We start from the raw sequence: 12,200 nt of genomic DNA, 5'->3' as shown, positions 1-12,200 counted from the left end.
TTCCTCGAATCATAGGCATTTATTGTAAATATCCATAACACACTATACACAATGTCCCTCCATGCACGCCAAACCTCTCACACGTTTCACCTTCACGGCTTAATTATAGAGGTCAAAATCTATCGTCTCATAGTGGGAGCAAAGTAAAGTGTATGTCAGGGCAAAAAAAAAAATGTAAAAAGCACATTTAAATTATTCTGACATACAGGAAATGTTGACACTTTTTTCTTCTTGCAGAAGCATGTTCTTCCAAGGAGCATGGGAACTGTGACTGCAGTCTACGCCGGCGTGAGTGGTTTGTGTTTGATCCTGAGCTCATACTGCCAGAGTACATCGTTGAGTTTGAATATATTCCTCTGGTACAATGTTCTCAATACTCCTCTGCATGATTACAATGTTTTCTTGATGTATTATTGACGAGGCAGTGATGTGCTGACACAGTTAAAGTGTAACTTAACTTTTTCCAAGAAGAAAAAAACCTGTTTAGGTGCGTTATATACACTACCGGTCAAAAGTTTTAGAACACCCCCATCTTTCCGTTTTTTATTGAAATGTAAGCAGCTATGTAAGCACCGATCCTAAAATTCCAGTCTGAGGCTTGAGCAGTGCATGTCAGGGGCATCCCGAGGTCGGGTATCACCCGGTCTCTAGACCGGGTGACACCCCGCTGTGTCCTCATTGCGCGTGACGTCACCTCGCATATGCGCGACCATCTGATTGATGCCTGCCGGCGGCCATCTTGGTGATGCAGGTACTACATACGTATTTTAATTTTATACAAATTGTTTGCTTAAAGTGACATTAAACCCTCAGATTTTTTAACATAAAACAATACTGTAATGTGTGCCTTACTGTAATCTATGGTTGTTTCCCTTCTCTTTGCTGCTCTTCCTTTTAAATCTGTATCTGTTCTCATGCTGGGCAGAACTTCTGTTTCTCTTATTACCAGACCTTGGTTGTAATGGCATCAGTATCAGAAAACTTAATTTATTAAAGGAGTAGAGCATGTTCACTTTGAAAGAGAGTTTTCAATTTGCTTTGTAAATGTGGGGAAGCTGCAGGGGTGTCCCAAGGCTGGGTGACACCCGAAGCGGAGACCGGGTGACACCCCGTTGTGACGTCATTGCGCATGACATTGCCGCACACGCACGATGACGTCATCGCGCATGCACGGTCGTCTTATTGACGCCTGCCAGCGGCCATCTAATTGATGGACGCCAGCAGAGAGAGGAGGGGACGTTCACCTGGCTGGAGGAGGCATGCTGCCGGGTCCCCTCCTCTCTCCTGACACTGTCGGGCTCTCGGTCTGTGACCGAGTGCCCGACTTTTCATAAGGTGACACCCCTCCAATTGTGGCACCCATGTGCGGGCCGCACCCCCCTTGTGACGCCACTGGGAAGCTGTACTGAAAGATTCCTGTTTCCTTTTCAATTTGAACCTGATTGGAGTGAACATGCATTACTCTTTTAGTAAATCAATCCCCTAATGTACAGTGTTGCTGTGGGTCCTCAATAACGCGTCTTATCTTGCCAAAGAGTAATGGCAAAAAGTTTCCCAGCACACTCGCCAGCCAGCATGCAAAAAATCTTGTCTCGCCCGCTAAGGTTAAAAACAGAGGTTTAGATACACGTCTTCTGCAGAAAATGTGAAAGCCGCACAGCCGCGCCAAGGCACCTCTATATAGTGCGGTCCTAACTCTAAACGATGAGAGTCTCCATCTTGGAGCACAGGGCGTTTGAGTGCGTTTGCCATTTGTTTTGCTTACCATGCCAAACTACTCCCAGCACTGAAACATCCTTCGGATCAAGTATTTTCCAGATGTATTGTCTAGGTATGTTAAGACAATTTTTTTAAATTTCTTACCAGACAGAGGACCCAGCTTCTAATTTTCAAAGTGGTGACTCAGAAAATGCATCAGCTGAAATGAAAGAGGATGAAGATATTCTTTCTATGGAGCCAGTTGTCAAACCTAGGCCCAAAATAATTAGTTTGGATGAAAGTACTATCCTTTCCATAGCAAAAGCCAGTACATACAGTCAAATATCAGTAAGTATTGAAAATCTTAAGTGTTGGGCTACCATTCATCATAGATACCATCATACAGGTCTGGGTTGTCACCAGAACATTAAGGGAGAAGAAAACCTATATAAAAAATAAAAGGTGTATTTGAGACATTTGGCTCAATAAACCAATAAACACAATCACTAATCAAAGCCTTCACTTTGGTTGTTTTGTAAAAAAAAAGAAAAAAAAAAGGGGACTCTGGAATCTATCCTTGTTTGATGACACAACCCTGTACATTTGTAGTATTTACATTCTAGCCTCCCTTCCCAAGCTTAGAAATGTGTTTATATGCCCTGCTAAAAAAATATGATTATGTTTTCTGGTTATTGCTCTGAACAGGCCATGGTTGTGTCTTGGTTGAATCAATCTGTAATAACTGCAAAATTGCTCTTATGTTGCGGCTAGCTCTTGTGGTAGTGCGTGGCATTGTAATTTGGCAGCATTGTCACCCAGGACTTTCAGTTGGTGAGGCTGAGAGGTTCCAGAATGAAAGTATTTTTTACAGGGAAAGAGCTGGCTTTTCAGTTCTTTCCATGTTTTCTGGAGTATAGCTGGGATCTGGGACCCTAGGGATTTACTAAGAGTCTTGGGTGGGATGAAACTACCAATCCTGGGTCCAGGTGTTGCTAATAACTGGACAAAGCAGATCAGGTGGCTGGAGAAAGCCCTTTTAATGACTGGACCAGAGTTCAGGGAGTAGGTGTTTGGAGGTGGTGTGTGTGAGAGGCACGCAGGAGTCAAGCTGATTGGCGTGTAGTGCTGTAGCCATGAGAGGCAAGCCGGGTGGTGTAAGTGGTAGAGCCACATGGAGGCAGCCAGGGAGGCTGCTACACACATGAGGTGTGTAGTAGCTGAAACCACACAGGTGTGTGTGGAAACCGTTCTTGCCGTACTGCAGTGCTTATGGGCACCGGATACTACTTTGGAGCTGTTCTTCTGAGGGGATGTGTCCCAAGAAACCCTGGGACTGGGTCACGTGGTCTGTAAAAGACAACCCGTAGTCAGTGAGACTAATTATGTATAGAATACAGTAAGAGTTCTAATTTCTGCCCTAAACAAATTACATGAAATGGGTCCATAGGAAGCTCTGAGGTTGTATCAAGGCTGTAATTGCTCATCTTTTTCCACCATGGTGCAACCTAATTTAGAAGCTCTTTGGTTGTTAACTACCAAAGCAGGACTGCAAAGCACAGTCCAAGCAGCTCCAAGTGCCAGAGTGTGGTTTCTTACAGAGGCTGACAAGCAGGGTATTGCCAGTGGAATCCCTGGCAATCAGAAGAGGGGGAGGCTCCTGCATATAGGTTTTTCATGTTCTAGCTGAAAGTGGAAAGCTTCTTCAATTTGTACTTAACACACCCAATAAATCATTCAGTATTTAACCACAGGTTGCAGTGGATAGTGTATATCACACCCTTAGTCACTCATTACAGAGAATATCTGAAGTGAATTGTAAGAGTAAAAATGGGAAGTGCCGCAATGCATTAAGAAAGGTATCTCTGGGGGCGTGGCCTGGACGTGATGGCGGAGAGTCGCACCTAAGCCGAGCTCCGTCCGGACCCTCTGCATCCGCACCCATCCGACTCCGATTTAGCCTACCGGCAGCCCAAGAAGCTTGATGGGGGGACGGAAGGCTTCTGGGAAGACCCCAGCCGAGGGGATCGCTGGATAACTTTCTCTGCGATCGGCGGACATGCGACCGGGCCGCAGCCAAGATGGCGCCCGCGGTTCACATGCTGCCGACTCGCCTTCAGGTATGCCCTGTCCCACCCCGATCCCCTCACTGCTCCTGGAGAGGGACCCCAGGGACCCAGGTGGATCCCCGAGATCGGGATACTCAGAGGCGGCCACGTCTGACGGAGAGGACCCAGACTGGGACCTGAAGGCTGTCCTCCGGTCCCTACCCACTAAAGCTGACCTCCAGGCGTTTGTCTCCCAGGTGGAAGGGGCACCCAAACAGGCCATTACTGACCTCAGGGCCGACACCTTACAGCTGGGCCAGAGAGTGGAGAAGTTAGAGACGCAATATGCTGAGGCTCTGCATACCATCTCCCTCCTGAAGGGCAAAATGCTGCAGCAGGACTCTAACATTGCAGCACTGCACAACCAATTGGATGACTATGAAAACAGGAGCCGTCGCTCTAACATCCGGCTGCGAGGCCTTCCAGAGGCAACCAGGCCTCAAGACCTGTTGCCCACGGTGACGGGCATCTTTAACCAGATTCTAGACAGGCCAGTAGCAACGCACATCGAGATTGACCGGGTCCACAGAGCACTCCGCCCCCCTAACCAAGATCCAGATAACCCCAGAGACGTTATCTGCAAGCTGCACAAATATACAGAGAAAGAGTCCATTATGCACCGCATGCGATCTCGCTCTCATATTGACTTTGATGGCGCGAAAGTGACCTTATACCCGGAGGCCATCTCCACCTCGGTTGGGTGCAGTGGCCCTCTAGGAGAGCGATTCTTGTTCTGATTGTTCCATTGTACATACCTTGTTGTTCATCTTATTTTTGTTTCTTTTGTATCCCCTGCCTCTCCTTAGGTCCATTCCCTCTGGTCAGCTGGATGTCCGTGTGCCTTGCTCCGCTCCACCTGTCACAACCCCCTTCCTGCCTGTTCCTCTCCTTGGACGCAGAGAAGGCATTTGACAGGGTGGACTGGGTGTTTCTGGAGGAGGTTCTGCGCCAACGGGGACTGGGGGCTGCGTTGCTGTCTTGGATCTCCTCCCTCTACACGACACCCGAGGCACGGGTGAGGGTGAATGGCGCCCTGTTGAGCCCGTTCCCGGTTCGGAACGGGACCAGACAGGGGTGCCCACTGTCGCCCCTACTTTTCGCCCTCACACATGAACCCCTGTTACGAACTATCCGCTCTGACCCAAATATTCACGGGGTTACCGTAGGTAGCACAGAACACAAACTTGCGGCATATGCCGATGACATCCTCCTGTTCGTGACCCAGCCTCTAATATCCCTGCCTAACATACTCCGAGCAATAGACACCTACGGTACCCTTTCCAACTTTCAAATTAACTACTCGAAATCTGAGATCCTCCCTGTCACAGTCCCAGCCCCCCACATACTTACCCTCCAAAGGGTCTTCCCCTTTGTATGGGCGACTACTAGTATTAAATACCAGTGCCATGTATCCGGGAAATGATTGTGTCCCCATGTTTTTGTCACCCCGCCAACCCCTATCCATGTTTCCCTATGTGCCTTTCTATTTTGTTTAATTATGTTGTTTATTAATGCAAAACTGGAAAATAAAGAATATTTAAAAAAAAAGAAAGGTATCTCTGTGGGAGTCTACAGGTGCCCTTTATGTTATTAACCAACATTTAATTTGTAAACATAAATAATTACGCTTTAATATGTATGCTGGTTTTCCCATATCTTTTCCTGTTATTCTGTTTAATGTTCATTATTTTAGCAAAGAATCTCTTGTTCAATTATTTGATGATAAGATCATGTTTAAAATATTTTTAACACTTTACCTTAAACAGGTCTTGAACTTACATGGTAACAGTTTAAGTAAACTGAAGGAGATTTCAAAACTACATGGCCTTCGAAAGCTTATCATAAGTTTTAATGAGTTTTCAAGTCTAGAAGATGTTTCATGCTTGGTAAGTTAAACTGCCTTCGGAATGTATTCCTGTGTAGATTGTGTTGTTTGACGTGCAGCCTATTGGTGGAAAAGCTTGCTGCTTATATATAAAATGCTGGAATTAGAAGAAAGATGGTGGTGGGGGGAAGAGTGCTGGATCTCCTACAGCAATAGGTGTTCTAAAGGTGCCCATACACCTGCCGATTATCGTACGATAATCGTGGGAAATCCAGGGATCATGCGATAATCGGCAGGTGTATGGAAGGTGCGCGTTTCTACTGTACGGTTGCACGTCTTTTGTCTTACGAGCATGTTTGAAAACCCGCCAGGAATCGTACGATTTTCGGCGGGTTTGTGGCCTGCTCGTAAGACAAATGCCGCAATCGCACACTGCCTGTTCAGCATTCCAGTCATCGGAAGCCCGCCCCTCAGCAGGGCGGGCTTGCGATGATCGCAAGTACAATCTGCCTGTCCAAGATGGGCAGATCGTAAGTTTTTTTTAAATTACCTTACAACCATCGCGTAACGAAAGCCTTGTGATGGTTGTAAAGTGTATGGCCAGTCAGGTCTTAAGCACTGTAGCGAGAATGATTCTTCCTAGGCAGCTCTCCCAGAAGTGGTGACCAAAGTTTGACTCTATTCTCAAGTAGCGACTGGGTGTGCAAAGAGGGAAGCACCAGATTTTTTTATTCAGACTATTTTATATCATAAAATATCCAACACATTTAGGGGTTCATAGTAGGAATGAACTGAAATTTCAGCCACCTAAAACATGGCACTTTTGGCAAATTGCCGAAAGTGCCATGACCACGATACAATGTATATACTCGGGGCTGGATTTACTATCTCTGCTGCCCCAAGGCCAGGTTCCTCAATGCGCCCCCCTCCCCACCAAACCCCCACCCAATGGAGAATGGCAACCAGATAGCGGGGGTGGCAGGGTTGGTTTTAAATTTTTTTTTTTTTTACTTATTTTGTTTACTTTTTTAAATTTGTATTTATCTTATTATCTTTTACTTTTTTTTATAATTTTTTACATTTTTATCACTATTTTTTTATTTTATTATTTCTTATTATTTACCATTTTTTATTTCTATTTATTTAATAATGTTTTACTCTTTTTTCTTTTTTTTCACTTAACTTTATTGCTATTGCACAGGAGCTAACAAGTCCTTGTACGATAACAGGTTCTCTTTATTGAACCTGTCACCTCCAATATAAGAGTTTGAGCACAGTATCTCCATCCGGAACTACCTTGCTATGGTCGCAGGTCCCCCAGAAGAGCTGTGCTGCCCCTTTACTTCCTGCTGCCCCAAGGCCAGGCCTCAGTGGCCATGTGGGAAATCCGGCCCTGTATATACTGTATATATGTTCATTTAGTCTCATTCTACTGGGCACCACTATTGATTGCATTATGTCTCTAAATTTACTTTTGTGTCAAAATGACACAAAATTATGCGGAGGTGAATGTATTTGCATTTACAAAACTTTTAAATGTTAATGTGTACGTAAGTATGATGAATTCTTCTTCAATTTTACTGCAGCCGAATCTGGAATATATTGATGCCAGTCATAACAATGTGAAGACTCTGGAAGGATTTAAAGGACTGGCAAAACTGAAGCACTTAGACTTGAGCTGGAACCAATTAACAAGGATCAGGGCAGATATGAACATTTTACGGAAGCAAACTCCGCACCTTCTGTCACTGCATATTGCCCACAATCCCTGGCAAAAGGTCAGTCAGACTAAATAGGTAGTTCCAAACTTGTTTTCCTGTTTTCCTGTTACATCGTGCTGCATGTTGCCGAGTGGAGGTTCTGGTGGTGCACGTTATCGGTGCAGGGGGGGACTGACATTACCGGGGGATAGGGGTGTTTGTTGGTGGTGCATGGTATCTCTGGCTCCAGCTCTGTCCGGCATCCCGCCCAACTTACTGATGTCACTGGTTGCCAGGAGCTGGGCGGGACGCCAGCCAGAGCATCCCACTCAACTCCGGGCAACCAGTGACGTCAGTGAGCTGGATGGGACCCTGACTAGAGTTTCACAGGTTACTAAGAGCTCTTAGCAACCTGGGATGCTCTGGCCGCAAAGGCACATCTGCCGACACAACACCCCCTTCTCCCCCCACATGACTTAATGAGATGATGCCTCATTACAGGGACGGCCCTGAGTATCACTTACCAATAGGAATGCACCAATACCAGTATCGGTATCCGTGCTGATACTGGGCATTTTGAATGCCCCTATACTAAGCACCAATATAGGCGCTTTACATTTTTAAACACAGGACGGTTCCGCGCTTGCTGAGGACCTCACGACAGCCTTGTAGGTACCTTGCGGCACCTGTTTGCAACGCCGGCCGAACATGTCCTCCTCCTTCCAGCCGCCTGCGCAGCGAAGGTGAGACCCGGCACAGCGCTGGTGAAAACCACACGCAGCCCTGGTGAGAATCATGTGCAGCCTTGGTGAGACCCCGCACAGTCCTGGTGAAACCGGGTCTCAGCGGTTGCAGCTGCGTCTAGGCCCTGGCACTCTACCACTGTCATAAAATCATTAGTCTGATTTAATTTGTGTGCGTACTCTAAACTGGAAGCTAAAATACCAGTGGTTGATGTAGGCTATGTAAGTGGTCTCTCTTTAACCATTTTTGGGGCTTTACACTTTCCATCAAGAAAGTAATAAAAAGCATCACGTTATACCCCCTTCCTCTTCAACAAATGGAATGCTTTTCTATCTATCTATCTATCTATCTATCTATCTATCTATCTATCTATCTATCTATCTATCCAAATAAGAAGTTTTAAAGGAAACCAAAAATACAACGGCGGCCATTGCTAATCTTCTGAAATTGCAGCATTTCCTTTCAGCAGCTTTCAATGTGCCATCTTGAATACATGACCTAGTTTCCTGCCGCCGATTAGTGCGAGTACAATGCACATTGTTGCTCCCGTGCTTGTGTGTAATAAACATTTTCATCTTAATAATAGAACCCAATATAGGATATATAGAATCCTGGCTTTCTCTGGCTTTAGTAACCTGGAACAAGTATAGGGGCAGTGAAGTCAGGGTAACATTAAACACACCTGATCTGCGTACTTGTTCAAGGTCAGTGACTCCGAATGTATTAAAGTTATAGGATCAGTTTGAGAGCCAGGCATCTTGCATTTTCTGAAGACTGTCCACAAAGGCAGCCTATATATTTCTCTCTTGCCTGGTTTAATAGAGCAGGACTTGAGGGTGCAGTAGCTTGTTTACACTTTTTAGCACAGTGGGTTTTCTAAACTGAAGCTGAAACCTGAAAACAGCTTTCTGGGGAGCACACGAAGGAGCTTTTCCTTGTTCATAGTAGAAATCCTTTCAAAAGTATTTTAAACAGTTTATTTTTTATGTTAGAGTTTTATTAGAAAACATTAGTGTTTTAAAAAAACTGCTCACAAACTTTACATAATACCGATATGTTCGAAGAACAGAAAATCACCTTAACCCCTTTTATAGCATCAAAAATTCATCCCATGGCCCATTTCAGTGATTACACTTCCCACAGTGTTGGCTGAACAATACTCCATTACATTAGATGCTGCAATGATTTTTAGCCCTTAAAACCAAATCACACATGATTATAATTGGCGATATTTTATGTTCTACCCGGGATTGAAAAGCCGTCAGTTGATGGGCTTGCTAATATCCGACACTGTTTGTGTGTCTTTGTTATTCTGTGTCACAATAAAGAGTTTATCATTGTCTGAACAAAACCTCAATTACTTAGCTTCACCTTTTCCCATACCAGTTGCAGAATTATATTTAGTGTATATCTAGTGTATTTTGGAGACTGATGGTTTGCTCACCACTAGATTTTTCATCCTTTTAGCGTCTTCATTACGAGCTTCTCTAACATCTTTATTGTGCAAAACCCAAGATTGGACATCAAAAAAAGAAAATGCTGCCCTTTTTCCTGACTTTAATAAGGATGTCATAATTTAGCTGAGGCTAACAATTGCAGCATTTCCTTTCAGCAGTTTTCAATGAGACATCTTGAATACATGACCTAGTTTCCCGACGCCCCTGAGAGCCAGTACAATGCACGCTGTTGCTCCTGTGCTTATGTGTAATAAACATTTTCGTCTTAATGATCGAACCCAATAGCTGACACAACTGTCTTTTCCTAGCCGGCTTCAGTGCGTATGGCAACGATTGGAAGATTAAAGACGCTGACTCGTTTGGATGGGGTCCTGATTACGGAAGAGGAAGTTTCACAGTCTTCAAAGTTTTTTCCCGAAGGCCAGATTACAAAGGTAACATTTCAATGCTTTTTAATGGCATACACTTTGTCAGTTACTGTTGTCCAAACACACTGTGTTTTTTTTCTTTAAATAAAGCAATAGATTTCACATTTTAACTTGCATGTCCAAAGCTGCACACAGGCATGGAAGAGCAACTGGACCTTTGAGCACACTGTACATGGCATAAGATCTTTCTTGGTAAAGATGCAGAGGAGAATGGAATCATGCTGCATCATCAACTGCCCTCCAAGATGTTATTTTGAAGTCGGAGACTGGTTAAAAAAAAAAAAAAATCACACAAAACAAGCCAAAAGTCGAAGTTTTTAAAGCGGAAGTAAACAGCTATGTGAAGGGTGGGGTTTTTGCACTAATGTGTCAAGCATGCACATGATACAGTACTTGCACATTAGGGCACACATACCTTACAAGTGTGCCCTTCTTCAGAAGTGCCAGTTCGAACCTAGGTCCCCTGCTCTGACCCACCTCCACTGCCATCACTTCTGAGTTCCTAGGCATCCTCTTTAGTAGGGATGCCCCGATACCGTTATTTCGGTATCGAGTACCGATATTTCATTTTTTGGTACTCCGAGTACTGGAAGTCCCATTTCAGGAAGTCAGGTGGCGTGTAATGACTGGCCACCTGGCTTCCTGATTAGCCGGGAAGCCAGGCAGCGTGCAAAGACTCGCCACTCGGCTTTCCGATTAGCAGGGAAGCCGTCCCCATGCTTCTCGTCACTAGGCTTTCTGGCAAATCAGGAAGCCGGGCGCTGTGTAATGACGTGGCGCCTGGCTTCCTGGTTGGCCAGGAAGCCGGCTCCTTGCTCACTGGTCATGTGGTGACGAGGGAGCATGAAGCCAGCTTCCCAACCAATCAGAAAGCCGGGTGCCGCGTCATTACACGGCGCCTGGCTTCGTGATTGGTCAGCTTCCGACCAATCAGGAAGCCGGGCAGTGCGTCATTGCACGCTGCCCGGCTTCCTGATTGGCCGGGAAGCTGACTCCATGCTCTCTCGTCACAAGTGATGAGAGAGCATGGAGGCGACTTCCCGGTCAATCAGGAAGTGTCGGGCTAGGCATCGGAGCATTTGGGCGAATACGAGTACTCGCCCAAATACTCGTCATCAGCACCGATACCGATACTAGTACTGATGTTTTAACTCCTGGTACTGATGTTTTAACTCCTGCGCATGCAGCATCGGGCCTATTTACGGCATCTTAGAGGTGGGCTCAGTGTGTATTCTGCACGGCGCATGTGCCATATACTGTGTATGCAAAAAATAAACAAATTGCTTGGGGGGGGGGAACAGACATGCTTAATCCCTACCTCTCAGCAATTTTTTATTTTGCCTACTTTACTTTCACTTCAAAGTAGATGTATATTTTTAAATCTGTAGTTTCATTAAAATAATACCTGGTAATCCTGCCATGAAGATTCTTGGTCACGCACTTCCTGTTAGGGTGTCAACACTCTGTTCCCAGTTGTACTCTTATATCACCACACAAGCTTCCTATGGAGGCTACAAGGAGCACATGCTAAACAGGCATGGTCCACTGTTGTCACTATTAGAAAACCGTCCCTGAGAAATGCCATATAATCATTTCTGGAGTACATGTAGAAGGGGAAGTGCCTGCAGAGTGGCTGCAGAAGATCAGTAGCACTAAAATGTAAAAGGTGAAAACAAGTGATTCATTGGAAACGTTGGCATTTCTTTTATAAATGATACACAGTACATTTTCAAACTAATGGCCATTCGGTTATGGTTTATATTTTATAAAGTGAGATATGTACAAAATTGTCTATTTGGATTATCATGCTAGGGGGATTTCCCAGTTCTAAAGCCCAGGGATAAAACCGCTTTCATGTTGAAAGAGGGAGTGATGGGAAATCTCTTCAGTTTGCAACAAAATGTGTATTTTTTTGCAAAATGTGGAAGGCTTCTAACCTCTCTCTGAATATTGTTATGGTCTGCGCCTTCCTGTCCCATGACAATCAATTCCATAATTTATTTTATTGTTGCAGGCTGTCAGAAACCGCAAATTAAGGGAAATCTCTCCAACAGACAGCACTAAAAACTTGACTTCTTAAGTCTCTCCAAAGCTAAAGAAACCTGAAATTGGGCTTCAAGTCCTTAGTAAGGGTTTACTGGGAGTTTTAAAGTCTATGTAAACAATAAATTGTTATGTAATCCTGTTGCCTACTGTGCGTTAATCACATTCTTTTCCATTATGTCAATTGTGTTTTGTCTGCT

The 12,200-nt window shown here is 44.8% G+C and overlaps 1 protein-coding gene across 1 annotated transcript in view; it reads left to right on the top strand.

Annotated features, from left to right (window-relative positions):
- LOC108791552 (leucine-rich repeat-containing protein 9-like) overlaps positions 1 to 12,200 on the top strand; it is a 62,220-nt gene that overhangs the window by 23,381 nt on the left and 26,639 nt on the right. The window contains exons 14-18 of the mRNA XM_018562071.1: positions 238 to 366; positions 1,880 to 2,046; positions 5,570 to 5,689; positions 7,215 to 7,406; positions 9,838 to 9,963. Coding sequence (XP_018417573.1) covers positions 238 to 366; positions 1,880 to 2,046; positions 5,570 to 5,689; positions 7,215 to 7,406; positions 9,838 to 9,963 — 734 coding nt within the window. The remainder of the gene's footprint in view (positions 1 to 237; positions 367 to 1,879; positions 2,047 to 5,569; positions 5,690 to 7,214; positions 7,407 to 9,837; positions 9,964 to 12,200) is intronic.

Source organism: Nanorana parkeri, unplaced genomic scaffold, assembly GCF_000935625.1.
Source record: "Nanorana parkeri isolate BGI_ZX_2015 unplaced genomic scaffold, ASM93562v1 scaffold20, whole genome shotgun sequence".
In the NCBI taxonomy this organism is placed as follows: domain Eukaryota; kingdom Metazoa; phylum Chordata; class Amphibia; order Anura; family Dicroglossidae; genus Nanorana; species Nanorana parkeri.
Note: the sequence above shows the minus strand (reverse complement) of the source record. Positions and strands in the feature narration are given on the sequence as shown.